Source organism: Alternaria burnsii, assembly GCF_013036055.1.
Source record: "Alternaria burnsii strain CBS107.38 chromosome Unknown 746, whole genome shotgun sequence".
Taxonomy (NCBI): Eukaryota; Fungi; Ascomycota; class Dothideomycetes; order Pleosporales; family Pleosporaceae; genus Alternaria; species Alternaria burnsii.
Genome location: NW_024066109.1, coordinates 893,936 through 910,926, shown reverse-complemented (window position 1 = coordinate 910,926; position 16,991 = coordinate 893,936). Strand labels below are relative to the sequence as shown.

General features: G+C 51.4%; 6 protein-coding genes across 6 annotated transcripts; 4 read left to right on the top strand and 2 right to left on the bottom strand.

The window, feature by feature from the left end:
• Window positions 1–270: 270 nt before the first annotated feature.
• Window positions 271–1,756, bottom strand: GT037_002863 (rna-binding la domain-containing protein; the record flags this gene model as incomplete). The annotated part of the gene is made up of 3 exons (XM_038927910.1): window positions 271–1,314; window positions 1,365–1,428; window positions 1,479–1,756. 3 exons carry the CDS (start codon window positions 1,754–1,756, stop codon window positions 271–273), a joined length of 1,386 nt encoding a protein of 461 aa, XP_038789188.1.
• A 236-nt stretch (window positions 1,757–1,992) lies between these two features.
• Window positions 1,993–3,360, top strand: GT037_002862 (alpha-l rna-binding motif-containing protein; the record flags this gene model as incomplete). The annotated part of the gene is made up of 3 exons (XM_038927909.1): window positions 1,993–2,034; window positions 2,087–2,515; window positions 2,566–3,360. 3 exons carry the CDS (start codon window positions 1,993–1,995, stop codon window positions 3,358–3,360), a joined length of 1,266 nt encoding a protein of 421 aa, XP_038789187.1.
• A 634-nt stretch (window positions 3,361–3,994) lies between these two features.
• GT037_002861 (uncharacterized protein) lies at window positions 3,995–5,979 on the bottom strand (the record flags this gene model as incomplete). Its single annotated transcript, XM_038927908.1, has 4 exons — window positions 3,995–4,759; window positions 4,827–5,651; window positions 5,704–5,795; window positions 5,859–5,979. 4 exons carry the CDS (start codon window positions 5,977–5,979, stop codon window positions 3,995–3,997), a joined length of 1,803 nt encoding a protein of 600 aa, XP_038789186.1.
• A 738-nt stretch (window positions 5,980–6,717) lies between these two features.
• On the top strand, window positions 6,718–7,218 carry GT037_002860 (sm-like ribonucleoprotein; the record flags this gene model as incomplete). The annotated part of the gene is made up of 3 exons (XM_038927907.1): window positions 6,718–6,720; window positions 6,775–6,966; window positions 7,015–7,218. 3 exons carry the CDS (start codon window positions 6,718–6,720, stop codon window positions 7,216–7,218), a joined length of 399 nt encoding a protein of 132 aa, XP_038789185.1.
• Window positions 7,219–7,960: 742 nt separating this feature from the next.
• GT037_002859 (nad-binding protein) lies at window positions 7,961–8,978 on the top strand (the record flags this gene model as incomplete). Its single annotated transcript, XM_038927906.1, has 3 exons — window positions 7,961–8,027; window positions 8,077–8,502; window positions 8,551–8,978. The coding sequence occupies 3 exons, from the start codon at window positions 7,961–7,963 to the stop codon at window positions 8,976–8,978; spliced, it is 921 nt and encodes a 306-aa protein (XP_038789184.1).
• Window positions 8,979–10,501: 1,523 nt separating this feature from the next.
• On the top strand, window positions 10,502–16,779 carry GT037_002858 (mfs transporter; the record flags this gene model as incomplete). Its single annotated transcript, XM_038927905.1, has 12 exons — window positions 10,502–10,617; window positions 10,666–11,816; window positions 11,872–12,056; window positions 12,500–12,625; window positions 12,682–13,368; window positions 13,424–13,703; window positions 13,919–14,051; window positions 14,260–14,404; window positions 14,514–14,778; window positions 14,829–14,949; window positions 15,693–16,406; window positions 16,488–16,779. 12 exons carry the CDS (start codon window positions 10,502–10,504, stop codon window positions 16,777–16,779), a joined length of 4,215 nt encoding a protein of 1,404 aa, XP_038789183.1.
• Between the last annotated feature and the right edge of the window lie 212 nt (window positions 16,780–16,991).

The following is a 16,991-nucleotide window of genomic DNA, read 5'->3' as shown; positions in this document are numbered from 1 at the left end:
ATCTTACCGAACTCATGCGTCGTCAACTACATGTCTGCACAGTGAAGACACTGTATCTACGAATACCATATACAGTTGGACTGGTTCATCCATGAGATAGAGAAAGAAACTTTTGCCCAAACCCAGTAGGTATCATAGCGATGACCGTAGAAATATAAAAGTCCTTCAACGCCGCCAAATGCAAAAATATCCCATCGACATACTTCAATTCATCTCCATAGAGTGAAATAGATGTTGTGAATGCACAGGAATTGAGTCGAGAAATCCTCTCTACTCGTCCTGCTTGATCTCAAGCTTGCTCTTCTTGGGGCTGCCCTGGGGCTCGCCATCATCGGCCTTGCGCTTGTTGGAGGTGTCCTTGACGATGGGAACACCGTGAGCGTCGCGCTCAATCTCCTTCTTGTCCTCCTTGTGGCTGGCGCGGTCGTCCTTGCCATCCTTGAAGCGGTCGCGACGCTTGTTCCAATCGTCAGCGTCGACGGAGCCGTTTGAAGCGCTGCGATCGCGGCGCCTACGGGGAGAGCGGGATCGGTTGCGGTCACGGCGGTTGTCGCGACGGTCATTGCCACCACGTCCACCGCGTCCACCGCGACCCTGTCCACGACCTCCACGACCTCCTCCACGACCGCTGCGGCTGAAGTCGCCATTGGCCTCGCGTTGTGCCTTGCGCTGCTGGTACTTCTCTTCCTCGGTCAGCTCCCAGTCGGGCTTGATGCCCTTCTCTTGGCACTTCATGACAATGTACTCCTTCTTGCCCATGGTGACAAGCTCGTTGTCGTTGAACTTGGGTGTAGGGTCAAGCTCAAGAAACTGCTTCTGGGAGTCTTCAGAGTCGAACTCAACAAAGACACTGCCCTTCCAGGCACCGTCATTCTCGCGACGCTTGCGGACCATGACTGCGCCGTAAGGACGGAAAAATTTCTCGAGCGCAATCTGGCCGGCTTGGTCTTCGCTACCGAAGCCCTTGACGTAGGCGCTGCGCTCCATGTTGTTGGATGAGTTGTTCTTCAAGCGGTAAAAGAGCTCCTCTGTGGTAGGTGGGTTCTTCTCGTCACCTTCCTTGGTGGGGACGGAAAGCGGCTCCTTGCGCTTGACGGCTTCGCTACCAGCCTTGCTGTACTCGCCATCATCAACGACGTCGAGATCGTTGCTCTCGCGGAGTGCCTTTACAACAGCGGAGTAAGGCTTGAAGTGGCGCATGCGCTTGAAGGTGCAGATGTGGTGGATAGAAACAGGGGTGTTCTTGGGACCTTCGAGCACCTTGAACATGTGCTCGTCGGTTGCCAAGTTCTGTGCAGAGAAGTAAAACTCGACCTTGGAAGTATTAGTAAGGCGTACCATGGAGTGGGAATCGGGAGTCATACTTGGGCGCGGATCTCGTTGGGGTCGTCGGACTCGGGAAGATCGTCAAATTCTTGGTTGTTCTGCCTGCGCAAAGATTAACACTAAAAGACGCAGACCCATACAACTGGGCGCACCTCTTGTTGCGGTTGTCGCGGAAGTTGCCTCGACCACCGCGACCACCTCGCCCTCCACGGCCACCGTCGCGACGGTCGTTGCGACGGCCGCTTTTGTCCTCGGACTTGCCATTGACTTCCCACTTCTCCTCACCGTTTTCGGTCTTGTTGGCCTTGTCCTCAGGCTTGGAGTCGGAGGCTTCAATCTTGGACTCAGACTGGACGTTGGCCGTGCTCTCAGTCTTGGAGACTTCAGCGGGATTTGCGGCTGGCGCAGCAGTAGTCTGTTGGTCTGCCATGGTTAATATGTGTGCAGCTTGAGTCGCGTATGTGATTAGAAGCTGCGAAGGGCAGTTTGAAGTTTGCGACAAAGAGGTTGGAGGTTGTTGGAGAGAAAAAGGCGCCAGGTGAGAGATAGCTATGGTTCTTAGTGGGGAATTTTCGATGCAGCCGGGCACGGACCACTACCCAGATTTACGCTCGCCGCGTGGGCCGCTATTGTAACAATATCACCTATTCTTGATCTGCCTTCACCATGCCGAGGAAGAAGCCGAGGTTCCATTCGCTGAAGAAGCTGGTATGGTTGCTGTTGTTGAAGCCGGATAGAGTGGCGAGCTGACAGGCTGCAGAACGTCCGCCAGAACTGGTCACGATGGTCATTGTACGCTCTATCACAACTTAAGGCTCCGAACGTCGTCAGTCGAACGTATTTCCAGCAGAAATGGACGGCCAAGGCATCTACAAGAGCATACCATGGCGAGCACATACGAGAGAAGAAATGGAAGCACATGTTCAAGCGGAATCTGCCAGCGGTAGTGGCCATGGACCATAGATATCTTGCCCGCCACGATGGTTCAGAACAGGCGGCTGGACGAGGAATGGGTGCGGATTCGCCGGACAAGGCAAGGACACCACCAATGACACCATACATGCAGATGGCATACTACCCATTGGAGAGGAGATTGGACACAGCCATCTTCCGGGCGCTGTTCGCAAGCAGTGTCCGACAGGCCAGGCAATTCGTTGTCCACGGCTTAGTCAAGGTCAATGGCAAGAAGGTTTGTCAGTTCCCGTATGCTGAAAGTCCTCGCAGCTAACTCGCATGCAGATGGTCTACCCTGGTTATGCACTCAACCCAGGCGATATGTTCCAAGTCGAGCCCTCCTCCGTCATGTTCGCAACTGGTGCCCCAAAAGAACGCTCATCGACTGCACGTCGTATCGCTAAAGAGAAGGCCGCCGCCCGTGCCGAAGCCCGCGAGCAAAGTGGTGGACAGACGCCTAAGCAACAGAAAGATGACGACATCGTCATCTCCTCGTCCACACGCGAGGAACCCACACCCACCGAACTGAAGAAGCAGCTACAAGACTTGATGGAGCAAGTTGACGGTGTCCTCGCCGAAGACGTTAAAGCCAAAGACAAGCAAAAGTTCCGAGCTTTCCGCCAGAGCGTTAAGAAAGCAATAAGTCTATGGCGCACCGCAAACCCAGAGACCATCTCCACACTCGACACACAATTCGAGTTCCTCAAACACCAAATCGCCGAGCGCTCCGCTGCCCTTACATCGTCTTCTCCCAAAGACGCGTCTGTCGCTGAACCCCTCATCTCAGAAGAAGACCAAGCGCGTCTTCGCTCCGCCTTCGAGAAACTCAGACTAGAAACTGAACACACATCAGCGTGGAACAGGCGGGATGCTCAAGCGCCTTACGCGACGCCATGGCGGCCTAGGGACTACATGAGCGCGTTTGCCTTTATCCCGCGGTATCTCGAGGTCAACCAGAACATCTGCGCTGCCGTGTACCTGAGACACCCGGTCGCCAGACCGGGTTTGGCTGAGGTACCGACGCCGTTCCACATTGAGACAGGTCAGTTGGCATTCAACTGGTACCTGCGGAACCGGTAAAGCGGGCGATTGTGGGGAACGTACTTGTACATTATGTAGATGGGCCGCTCAGAGCGGAGCTGAATTACAATTGTATAACATAACCGCCATTTTTTATATTGCGATATCAAGCATGAAGATTGTGTTTGTTGCAATGGTTTGATATTACTGAGTTTGCTAGTCATGCAAATCTTACGCATGTAGCAGCTACTTTGACCGTGAAAAACGCTCCCTGATTGTATATATCCCCCTGAGCCTATAGGCCTAGTATTATACATGAGGACGTAAAGATATTAGTGGGTGATGTCCTCTGACCACCCGTTGATTGCGACAAAAACTTTGCGTCGACATCGCTCCAAACGAAGCTGGTAATGTTACCAAAAACTATGCTTGCTGTAGGCCAATCCTTACGCCAAACCGACAAAGCGCTTAAGTTGCGTGGAAAAATGCCAAAGCAGGGAAATCGGGAGAAACACCGAGAGCTGCTTGCTGCATCTACTCGTGATGCGGGCATGAGTGTGCAGCAAGTGCAATCTCCTGTGTAGACCGAGGAAATATGTCTGCCGATAGGATCAAAACTTCCATTTGGTAGGTACCGGGTATGAATTGCCAAAGACGGGTTAGTGTGCATTTGCGTTTATGAGGATTTACGTCCTCAATCAGCGTCCGACTCTTCGTCAAGGGTCAATATGCTCACTGGGTACCTGAGTGTTTCCGCGCTCGGCCTGGGGCTTACATCGACGACACTGCTGTCGGGTGTCCAATGCGAGCTTCGTTCGGACGTGGTAGACGCAGTCGCGTAGTGCCTGAAGCCGTTGGCTACGACGTCTGACGCCTCGAGATCCGAATCATAACTCGGGGGCTCTGTGGGCGTGCCTGAGCGATAGCTTGGTAGGCTCTCTGTTCGGGAAAGCGGCCTAGAGGGAATCTCGGGCAATGAGGTAGGTGGGTAGGTCGATGCTGTGGAGAGGGGCGAGTATGGTGCCCGCGACTGTTGGCGTTGACAATCGCAGGGTGTGCGATTGATGGCCCGTCCTTCTTCAGCATCTCTTACGAGATCATTCACCACGTCATGCGCGGCCCTCAACTGCCTAATTTCTTCCTGCATCGCGTCCTCCAGCACACTCTCCTGTTCTGAGATCAGTGCGCGTTTCTCCTCGTAGTCCGCGATACGCTGGTTGTCTCGTCGAGCCCAGTTGCCGCGCCACCAGCTGCGCCATGCGTGTTGTCGAGCTGCCCGGCGATAAGCGCGAGCGTTGAGGCGTTCTTCTCGAGCGGCGGCGCGCTCAGTCCTTGTTCTCAAGCTGCTACACTTGTGCCGGATTACGGCGACGAGGCAGCCACAGCACAGAACACCCAGAGTGATCTCGAGGGCGAGAAGGTAGGGAGATGTCTTGGATGGCCGGGGTGGAAGTTCATTCTATGCAACATCAGTATCAACCACTTGCTATTCGTCTCCAACATGGCAGAGCAAGGGGATCACATACCGCTTTCGCCTCGTATACGTGGGGCGTTGGCGATCCAACCTTCAGGTGGTCTCCAGACATCTGTGCTACCTGTGCAGCATGACCATGTGCTTGCGCAAACATTTCCTCAGAACTACCCATGTCTTTCGATTGGTGGCCGGGCTTGAAGTGAAAAGACACAAGCTTCCAAGCACCGTGAGCTTTGTGGGCAATAGTCTTGACGATGCACGAGATGCCGTCACATTCACTCAACTCGTGCGACAATTCCTGCGCTTCTTGCCGAAAGTGCGAATGAATCTGCTTCTTCTTTTCGGCGATGAGAGACTGAATTGCCTTAAGTTCTATCTCAAGGGCTTTCAACTCGCGGATTTTGTCTTCAAGTGACTGGGCCTTGTCCTCTCCTTTGAAAGTTTGGTTGGTGGTGGACAGGGCGAGACGCAGAGATTGAGGAGGTTCACGCCAGGATTCAGCTACGTCCTTATTGCTCGCTGAGGGGTTGGGAATAGCCTCAAGTCTGAGTAGGGAAGGGGGTGATGTTTGCTGCTTGAAGGAGATTGTAAAGCCGGAAGGTCTGTCGATGGCCTTGCCGTCGATGGCCTTGATGTTGACCGTCACTACCTGGGCAGCTTCCGTTTCCTCAGTGGCGTGAAGACAAGCCGTCTCCCATTCGAGATCCAAATCGCGCTGCAGAAACCATTCATTCTGTGTGAGATCGGTGAGGCCTTGGTAGGATCCGGAGCCAGATGCGAAGTCACCGTTCCACTCTTGGGGAAGATAAACTCCGTTTAGAGTAATGTTGGAAGAACCACAAGCTTGATCCTGAGCATGACTTGCGAAGCTCAAGATCTAGAAAAGTGAGCAGGTGGGATGGTATTTAGGTGCCTGAAGGTGGCCTTACCAAAGACTCGTCATCCTGGCCCGTGTGATCGTGGCCAAGACATCCAGTGCAGGGGACACTGAAGGTAGCTTGCGCGTAGTTTTGTTGAAGGTCTAGCAAAGTTCAGTAGCTGCCTAGGGATGGCAAATGTGGAATGGTATAAGAAGAATGCGGACCTAGCTGCAAGAGGTTTCCGTCCGGGCGAGTAACTTGACGTTCGTGTTGAGGTATGACGGCGGAGAATGCAGGTGCCGCCCACGCGCACGCTGCCAACACTTTGGACTTGAAGGAACGCATATCGAAAAGAACGAGGAACACGACTTCAACAAAGCAAAATTTCGAACAGGGCACGAGAACGCCGGCCCGCAAAGAGAGCGAGGTTTGGCGGGTTATGGGACAGATGTTCCCAAAGGTTCGAGGATCAGGCACCAGTCGAAGGGCGTTTTGGAGGACGAGGGCGCGGAGCTGCTAGTGGCTGCCGTCAGCGTGAGCGTGGCTTAGACGTCCGCTCACGATTCAGCTGGCAGCGCTATGCATGATGGAGCGTGATGAAACACGGGGATACGGCAAGTTAGAGTGAGCATGCAGAAGTGCGCATCGTGTAGTGTATGTGATTGTGGTTGTGGTTGTGATGAATGCCATGATTGCCAGAACCCTGTGCGGCCATCTGGTGATGGCCGTGTTCATGTGAGCGCGGTATCACATTTGAGTTATCTGTGCTGGCTCGAATACGATGGACTGCTCAGTGATTTACCAGCTCTACCAGTTCTATGCAACATGCGTGCATCTGGATGTATCGAGATGCTGCCGAAGTGGATAGTAATTCGTAGGGCTGCTCCGCCAAGATTTTATGGTCCAAGCTTTCGCGGCCTGCGATGGTACGAGGGAGATCATGGTCACTAAGCCAACTACGTATTCCGCCCTTGTTCCCACTCACTACTAGGAATATCTTCAGCAGCGTCGCGACATCTCCTTTGCGCCAGACTACTTGGGTTACGTGCCGGGCACAGTCGCGAAAACTCATAGCGCGACAATATGGTACGTCACCCAGCTCACCAACAACTGCCACTTCTTGGTTGACTCCCGACTTAGCTTCCATTGGGCCTTTTGACGGCCGCGACGGGCCATCCCATGCTGGTAGAGCTGAAGAGCGGCGAAACTCTGAACGGGCTGCTTGTCAACTGCGACACATGGATGAACCTGACGTTAAAAGAGGTCGTGCAGACGAGTGCCGACGGCGACAAGTTCATGAGATTACCAGAGATCTATGTTCGCGGTAGCACAGTCAGTTTCCAATCTTCTTCTCTGGTATGCTTTGCTGACGAGTTCCAGATAAAGTACCTCCGAGTGCCGGACGAGATCGTCGACGTCGTAAAGGAACAGCAAGCCAAGGACCAAGCGAATCGCGGCGGCCGAGGAGGTGGCATGCATGGACGTGGAGACCACCGAGGCGACCGTGGTGGGGGCAGAGGCATGAGGGGCCGAGGACGCGGTCGCGGAAGAGGAGGTGGTGGTGGTGGCAGCGGAGGTGCTTGAAGCTGGACTTATACCCCACTGCAGCGGCAGCCTGCGCACGCGATACTTGTACAGATAGCGACGGGTTGGTTTTCGACCGTCGACTACAGAGCAAGAATACAGAGGAGCGAAAGGGCACCACTATGGACCGTCGAGTTGAGCAGACTGCTTTTGATGCTGCATTGGAACAGAACCTGTCCCGACTGTCAACTCCAGCGAGATCAGCATCGTCTTCCTTGTCAAGCCGTACGTCCTTACTGAGTACTCGTTGCTCCTCTGCTAGGTAAGCATAGCAGAAAGTCCGTTATCCTGGACACAACCTGAAGCTAGCAACCTGACACAAATAGGCGTAAGCATATTAGCCAATAGGAAACCCTACAAAACGCCAGGTACATAGTCTTTGGTTCTATCTCCATGCATCTTGGCCGCAGTGATACAGTTACCCGAACAATATGGTGGTCCGGCGGAGTCGTACGTTAATGCGGGGCACTCCTTACGCCCCGAGCTTGTGGTACGGCGTAGTTGTCTGCTCAGGCGACTCTCCATTTGCGCTATGCTATAAGACTTGCGCCGCAGCCGATTCACGCTCAACGCTTCAAGGTTCATCAAATTGCCTTTGCTGCTTTTCTGGCAGTCTAATCCAGCCTCTACAAGACACTACTTGTTTGTCTACATCCAATTCCTCTACCTGTTTCGGGTCCAGGCATCACTCTTGCAAGTGCACTAACAATCATTCTTCAAGTCCACTACCTAATCCACCACAATGACGAGCTTTACCATCTCAGACAGCCAACTCGATGAGTTGAAAGGCCAAGTGGCTATCATTACAGGTAGAACTCCATGTTCAGACCTTTCTTACAGCCTACTGATATACAACAGGGGCATCTTCGGGAATTGGGCTTGCAACGCTTCGAAGGATCATCAAGCACGGAGGCAAAGTTTTTGCGTGCGACGTCAATCCGCTACCTGAGCCCGAGGCATCATCCGTCCCTTTCTTGAAGGCTGATGTCTCGTCTTGGAAAGAGCAACTCGATGTTTTCAAAGCGACAGAAAAGAAATACGGGAAGATTGACCAAGTTTTTGCAAATGCAGGAATTGGAAAGTCAACGACCTTGCTGGACGATAGTGTCGACGAAAACGGCGACCTGCTTGCACCGAGGCTAGACACAATCAACATCAATTTGATCGGCGTCATATACACAGCGAAGTTAGCCATACATTACATTCAGAAGAACCCGAATGGTGGAAGTATCGTCATAACAGCTTCAGGATCAAGCTTCCAACGATTCCCGGTTGAGGATTATAGTACGTCTCACCAAGTAACATCAAGTCTATGGACTAACACACATTAAGCCTCAGCCAAGCACGCTGTCCTCGGGCTTGTACGTGCTCTGCAACCCCAGCTCCACCCCAAACTCCCGATTCGCATCAACGCCGTCGCCCCGTCTTGGACCGACACAGCTATTGTGCCTCGCACTATTGTTGCTGCTCTAGGCGAATCTGTTGTGCAGTCGGCAGATGTTGTCGCTCGCTCTGTAGCGCTGTTGATGGCTGACAAGAAGCGTCATGGAGAGCTGGTATACAGCGCAGCAGGCAAATTCCTGGAAATGGAAAATGGGACGGTGGGGTTCCATGTTCTTACGCAGCAGATGTTGGAAGGCGAAGAGGATGAAATGGAGAAGTTGTTGGCTGCTGAAAGGAGAGTAGACAATGTCATCGACAATATGTCAGAGAAGGAGAGACAGCATCATACGAACAGAGCTCCAGTGACTATGGAGTAGAAGGATTACGACGATATCTTCGGAATGATAGCTTATCTCTGTGTAAATTCTCAAAAAGGAAAAATACTTATCTTCCTACTTCCCGTGTTATGACATGCGCGTGGGCTGATATCTACTCTATTATCCTCACAATGAACTTGACTCAAGCACCCAAACAAACCATCGCAACGATCTGGTCTGCTATGCGTCCATTTCATGCAGAGAGCCACTTTGTTAGCATGCTGGGAAGCTTTCGAGTGTTTGTAGGCTGATGAGTTACGGCATCTATGTTACTATCATTTCAAAGAACAAGGACAACATCAGCAAGGCTTGCTTTTCCAGAGCGCTTGGGATTTCCAGTCTATCATCTGTTTTCCCATACCAGCTCTTGACGGCATGGCAAGCTTTCGTGAGGTATTCCTGCATCGTTGGAAGGCGAGTCATGCTTTGCCTAGGGTTGACAGAGTACGACATTTTGATGTGAGGGGCACCGCTATCTGAAACAAAGATTGTAGAAACATCTGATTTGGAGTGGCTGGGTAGCGTTATCGTACCTACCTTCGATGCGCTGGCAGCGGCGTCAACTTTGATGCCGAAGCGTATTGACTGTAGAAGCACAGGGTCTATAGCACATAGTATCTATTTCGGAGCCGCTGGTTGATTATCAAACATCAGTTTCATAAGTGTAACAGACACTTGCATCCAAGTTCGAACTAGAATCTAGATATTGTAGCACCCTTTCTGTGTCGTTCTACTACATCAGAAGATGGCTACCTCGTCGTGTCAAGGCTCTGCTAGTCTTTGTAGACAACAACGTGGAATGAAGCTTTTCTTCGTCCTCTACAAATAAACAGCATCGATTCTTATCGTCAACATAACTAGGGCCGAATACACCAACTCAACGGATGAAAGCTTTTCCACAAGCACTTCAAAACTTAGCGAACACCATGTTCTTTGCTGAACCGCTTAACTTACACATGCGCAAACAAGATACACCCCTTGTCTCCGCATCGATACTGAACAAGCCATGGACTATCAGCCTATCAACAACTTGACATTTCGTAGTTTCCGATCCCTCCGAATACCAAGCGTCGTGGCGTCGCGGGGTAGGATAAAGTCTTCGCCTGGTGATACAGCTGGACTCAGCTCTGCACCAAATCTTCAGCTAAACACGACCAGATACCGAACCTGACAACCGACGGCATGTGGAGTAATCGCTACGGCTGTTCGCCTCCATATAGATGCGGTCGCCGATCATCGTGGAGTCCGGGGTAGGTCCGCCTCCACGCCGAGTGGAGATTTATGTGACCGTGCATCTGGCGCGTCTCCGTTTTGGGTGCTAGTTACGACAGCCATCACACTTGGCGCACACGCGCTCCATCAAAGTACGCGCTGACAAGGACACTGACCAGGCCCAGGTGCGGTCTGGTGTGAAGGGGAATCCGCCGAAGAGTGTGGAGTATAAAGCCAAGGTGCGGCGTTACGACTTGCCATTGTTGCGAAGGTTGCCTTTCTTTCTTTTTTGATCCCACTGTCACTCCGCCATGGCTCAAGCGCAGACGGATTATTCCGCCGAAAAGTACACGCCCAGCCATCATGAAGATCTCAAGAATGAGGACGCGCACCAGATTGCAGGACACGGTCATGCTGCCACAGACATGTGATTTCGCCCTCACCTTTACGCATCTCTCATCTAACAACCGCACAGCTACGGACATGCCCTGATGGAGTTCGATAAGAAGGCTGAGTCACGTCTCAGGCTGAAGATTGATCTGTACATCATCCCGACCGTGGCCCTCCTCTACCTATTTTGTTTCATCGATCGTGCCAACATCGGAAACGCTCGCCTAGCTGGTCTCGAAAAGGATCTTGGACTCACTGGCTATGATTACAATACCGTCCTATCTATCTTTTACATCAGCTACATTATTTTCGAGATTCCTTCCAACATCTGCTGTAAATGGATGGGTCCTGGATGGTTCATTCCCATCATCTCACTATGCTTCGGCATTGCATCGATTGGCACGGCTTTTGTCCATGACATCAGTGCGATTTGTGGAGTTCGCTTCCTTCTGGGTATCTTCGAAGCTGGTATGCTACCAGGTATCGCATACTATATGTCTCGTTGGTACAGACGCTCTGAGCTTGCGTTCAGACTGTCGCTATACATCGTCATGGCTCCTCTGGCCGGTGCTTTTGGAGGATTATTGGCATCAGCGATCCTCACACTCGACTCCTTCGGCTCCCTTACACGCTGGAGGATGATTTTTGCGATTGAGGGCATAGTCACCTGCTGTCTGGCACTTATCTCGTTCGTAACGCTGACGGATCGCCCGGAGACTGCGCGCTGGCTGACTCAAGCGGAAAAAGATCTGGCCATTGCTCGTGTCAAGTCTGAGCGTGTTGGCCAGAACGAGGTGCTGGACAAACTAGATACAAAGAAGACGCTTCGTGGTATCTTCAACCCTGTAGTGCTGACGACCTCTTTCATTTTCCTGCTCGACAATATTACGGTACAGGGTCTTGCTTTCTTCGCGCCTACCATCGTCAGGACGATCTACCCTCGAGATTCAGTCGTCTCGCAGCAGCTCCATACCGTTCCGCCATACGTCGTAGGTGCCTTCTTCACGGTCCTCCTGCCCTTCCTCAGTTGGAGATACGACAGGCGCACGATCTTCTTCATCCTAGGAGCTCCACTCATGATGATCGGATACATCATGTTCTTGGCCAGCACCGAAGCAATGGTCCGATACGGAGCTACCTTCTTAATTGCGTCTGGAGCATTCTCGTTTGGTGCTCTCTGTAACGCGCAAGGCTCGGCTAACGTGGTATCTGATACCGCGCGAGCATCCGCTATCGGTAAGTACTACAACTCGCGAATTACAAGCAGTGTAAATTCTGACTGTAAACTCAGGTACCGTTGTCATGTTTGGCAACCTAGGCGGTTTGATATCGACCTGGAGCTTCTTACCCACAGATGCTCCCAACTACCCTATCGGTAATGGGCTTAATCTGGCGACCAGCAGTACGATCTTGATATCGAGCACGCTCCTCTTGCTCTGGATGAACAGAAGCAACAAGCAGCGCGAAAGCATTGATGTTGATCAGGAATTGGCTGGCAAGTCAGAGGGAGAAATTGAGGATCTCGATTGGAGACATCCCTCATTCAGGTGGCGGCCGTGAGCGAAGACGTGTAGCCCGAGTGATGGTCAACAGGTGGGACTGCGACTTTCTACCAAATATGCACGAAATGTCGACAATGCAATGTCATGTAGCTTCAATGAGTGCCCAAAAAACAATGTGTGATATGTGAAAACCGAGTTATGTCCGTCCTGCGCGTTCCCCGCATCGATCGATAAGCATGTCCACAGCTCCGAACGCGACCTCGGTCCAGACGGTCTTTCGTCATGCAACCGAGCACGACAATCATGAATAGCCATTCGAGCAATCTCTCCTGCCATAAAGGCTGCATATATCTAACAAGGAATCCACCCTAGCCTGCTCGCGCTGTCATAATACCTCACGCGTATTACTTTGACTAGATTCGATTCAGCTCTGCAGCCATGCCTTCCGCCATTGTGATCAGACAGGTCGAAGGCAAGCCAGGACAAGTCTATTACCCTCTCGAGAAGATAACTGTTCCCGAGCCAAAGCCAAAAGACAACGATGTAGGTGGACTTGGGCCATGTCGTCCGTTGTGCGCAAGCTAACCATCATCACCCAGGCCGTTATAACCATCACAGGCGCCGCGTTGAACCATCGTGACCTATTCATCCGCCAGCACCTCTACCCCGGCACAACCTTTGGCGTCCCCCTTCTTGCAGACGGTGTCGGCATCGTTAGCTCGACCGGCACGTCATCCTCCGCGAAATCATGGCTGAACAAGCGCGTGCTCCTGAACCCTGGCACAGGCTGGAAGGATAGCCTCGAGGGCCCAGAACATCCAAAGGGTTATGCGATAATGGGTGGCACCAAGAGCAACCCCGCAGGTACACTACAAGATGTGTGTGTGCTAGACGCAGGCGAACTAGAAGAGTGTCCCGAGCACCTCAGTGACGAGGAGGCTGCAGCGCTTCCTCTGACTGGTCTCACAGCCTGGCGCGCATTCTGGGTCAAGAGCGCAAATGCAGTTGCAGGGCGAAATATCCTGGTTACAGGCATTGGAGGCGGTGTCGCGCTCATGGTTCTGCTATTTGCCGTGGCACAGGGCTGCAACGTGTACGTGACCAGCGGAAACCAGGACAAGATTGACAAGGCGGTCAAGCTGGGTGCCAAGGGTGGTGTAATTTACAAGGAGAAGGACTGGGACAAGAAACTGCAGGCTATGCTGCCCAAGGACCGACAATATCTCGATGCCATTGTCGATGGCGCGGGAGGTGACGTGGTCAAAGTGGGTAGTAAAATACTCAAGGTTCGTTTTCTTCCCCGCTCGCCTTTTCTCGAGCTATCATCTGACATTGCAATAGGTTGGCGGCATCATCTCTATTTACGGTATGACCATCTCTCCCAAGATGGATTTCCTCATGTCCGCTGTGTTGCGCAACATCGAAGTCCGTGGCTCTACCATGGGCTCACGGAAAGAATTCGCCGATATGGTACAGTTCGTGAAGGAGAAGAAGATGAGGCCTGTTGTCAGCCGAAGTGTGCAGGGTCTGGATATTGACAAGATTGAGACACTGTTTGATGATATGAAGAGCGCTAGTCAATTTGGCAAGTTGGTAGTTGTCCTTGGTCAGGGAAAGCAGAGTAAGCTATGATGAGCAAGATTATGGATCTTAGATGTTGATATGATGATCCGACTGTTACGCCGCTTGGTACAATGTGTAACAACATCGTTGTTTCAACCAGGCGGTCGAGTCCGCTCCACTCTAGGACGCCCTACTGATTCAATGCTGCCACGCTTCTCTTTCTATCGTTCGAAGCATAGAAACCAACATGAATTGATCCTTACATCAGACTAGAAGCATACAAGCCAGACGCTTCGAAACTCACATCGATCATCCGTGTTGATTCGTCCGAGGTTGTTTCGACTAAGGTACTACTAATCAAGACACAGCAAATTGCAGCTATTGCTGCAGGATTGGGCTTCTCCTAGTGCGTGATAGTTGGCGGAGTCCGCGGAGTGAAAAAGAGGAGGGTCGGAGATGCTCTCACTCCGGAAACATCAACACGTAAATCCACCCAATTAAACATGAGTTTGACCATGCTGAATCGGCTTAAATGTCATTGCAAATTTTTGTGTCTCCGTTCTATCATATCATCATCTTCTTGTTTTCTTTCTACATAAGGCGAATTATTCCAGCAAAGCGACAAAGAAAACCACAATCATGTCCGCCTACGATAAGAAGCAGCCCAACATCTCAAACAACAGTCTAAAACAAGATGGCTATTCTAGGAATGGTGAAGCAACGGCTACTTGTTATTGCGGAGCTGTACAATTAGCCTTTGTGAGTCAACAATTGAAGCTCCATTGCAACAAAACAGAGCAAACCACGAGCCTACAAATTCCTCTCGGCAATTGGCATTTATCACTCGGACAACTGACAGACGTTCCAGCCAACCAATGCTCCAGGTCTCATAGATGTCTTCGTCTGTCATTGCACTGACTGCCGAAAGATCACAGCTTCAGCTTTTACATCCGCATTCATTGTGGCATCTTCCGCTGTCAAGTACATCCGCGGAGAGGAAGACCTTAAAATGTTCTCGCAGTCTCAGACTATCAGCTCTGGGAAGGCCATGACGAACTGCTTTTGTGATACATGTGGGACCCTCATGTACAGGCTCAGTGAGGCGCATCCAGATATCAGTCTATTAAGATTGGGTAAGTCTTATCATTGTGTAAGTTGAATGAGCGCAGGCTGATTCAGACAGGTACGGTGGACGATTTGAGTTTGATGGAGGGAGTGCTGAAACCCAGGCGGGAGGTGTTTGTTAAGGATAGGGTGGATTGGTTCCATGGTATCGAAGGAGTGAGGCAGAGCGAGATCACGGAGTGAGTATTGGAAGTAAGAAAAAAGCACAAGAGGACACGTGCATCGACTCGTTCAGGCACGCAGAAGGCTCATCGAAGTTCAGGTTTCGCATGTGAAGATCATCGGATTCTTATGGGGATTCCGATGTCGTCTAACGAAATAAGGGTGCATACCAAGATTACCCTAATGCAGTATCGAGTAGCGCCCCTGATACTCAACATTCACGAAACGTGGCCAACGCTCATAGCCGGTACTGCTTACCAAATCCCCGAAATCCCCATAATCCGTAGCATGCATCCCTGCATGACGCCAGGAACGAACAAAAGCCGCTAACCCCGCCGATCAACAGGACAAAGCGTGAAGTCGTCCCAACGAACGCACGCGGCGCGCGCCATAATTGTTTTTCCTGGCTGAGAGACCAAAACAAGTCCCATCAACGGATCCCTTTTTATCATCGTATAGAACCAGGGGCTCTCGGTCACTAACATGTGCATTTGCAGTGTGTAACGGTGCGGAGTCGGATTTACCGCCGTTTGTTGTAATAACATCGATGACGAAATGACATGTACCTAGCTGACAGAGCAACACAACAACAACAACAACTACCAGTCAGCTAGCAAGCTGAACGTGGGAGAGACGACCTGCATATCTGACCGATCGACAAGAACAGCAACTGCGAATTTGTAATCCTCACTTTACAAATCTTTGTGCAACAGAACTCGAGAGAGGGCGGGAAGGGGCGGTTATAAGGAGATAAAGGGAGGTCAGCAACCATGAAGTTCATCAAGCAGATAGCCCAGCGCTTGAATCCCGATTTACACATTCCTGGGACCGACAGCCCACCTCAGTCGCCATCACCGATACGAAAAGCGAAGAGTTCGTCGACACTTCTGGTGACAGAGCAACGGAAGGAACTTTCCACGCCGCCTTCCAACTCATCCTTAAGAAAGAAAGCAAGTTCCATGTTCCTGGCCCGAGGAAGTAACATACAAGATTTTGCTACTTGGGGCGATTCACCAACAACATCAGTTGCGACTACCTCGGCAACGACAACGCCCCCTCTACTAACGCACGCACGCCACTCCTCTGGTCCGGGACTAGGTTCATCAGCGACATCATACTACACACAAGCTTATTCCACCCAGCCATCTACACGAACTTCAACAATCACTGGGACATATGAACCTAGAGGTTCTTCGCCAACATTACCAGCCATAGCAACACCATTACCTATAGCAATAGCCATGTCTTCTGTCCGCTCTTCCGATAAATCAGTGCCTTACTTCCCTCTCGCAGGCCAAGCAAAGGATGGGTACTCCAACGCTGAGGAAGCAACAGCGACATGTTATTGCGGCACTGTCCAACTCGCTTTCCCAGTCGAAGGACCTGGCTTGGTATCGACTTTTGTGTGTAATTGCACCGACTGTCGAAAGATTACCGCGAGTATGTTTGCTTCTAACTTTACTGTAAAGGATAGGTAAGTTCTTCCCCACCTCAACAATGCCATATCATACATGCCGAATCGTGGAAAAACAACAGCCCACCTGACATACGACAGTCATCTCCGTCACCTCCGCGGCCAGGAGAACCTCTCCGTTTACAGTCAAGTTGCAACGATAGCTTCAGGCCACTCAATGGCGAATCACTTTTGCAAAACCTGCGGTACGCTCATGTACCGAGTCGGCGGCGGCTTTCCTGGCTGTTCCATCCTACGCTTGGGTACTGTGGATGATTTTAATCTAGTAGAGACCAAATTGAAACCACAGAGTGAGCTTTTCATCAAGGATCGTGTGGGTTGGTTCAGCGGCGTGCAGGGGGATGAAGTAAAGAGGATGCAGGCTATGTTGTGAGTACACGCTTGAAAGGAGTGGTACGTGGCATGAGAGACCGAGGAGGGTGAAAGGTGTAATGGAGGGAATGGATGGAGTTGGTAATAGTGTAATATCAGCATTGAGGTGGGGAGGAAAAGTATAAACATCGTCAAGGTGGTGCAAGACCATGGAAATAATGCATTGTACGGATTTGTATCAGTGTATCAATATATTGCACAAATGCGAAAAGC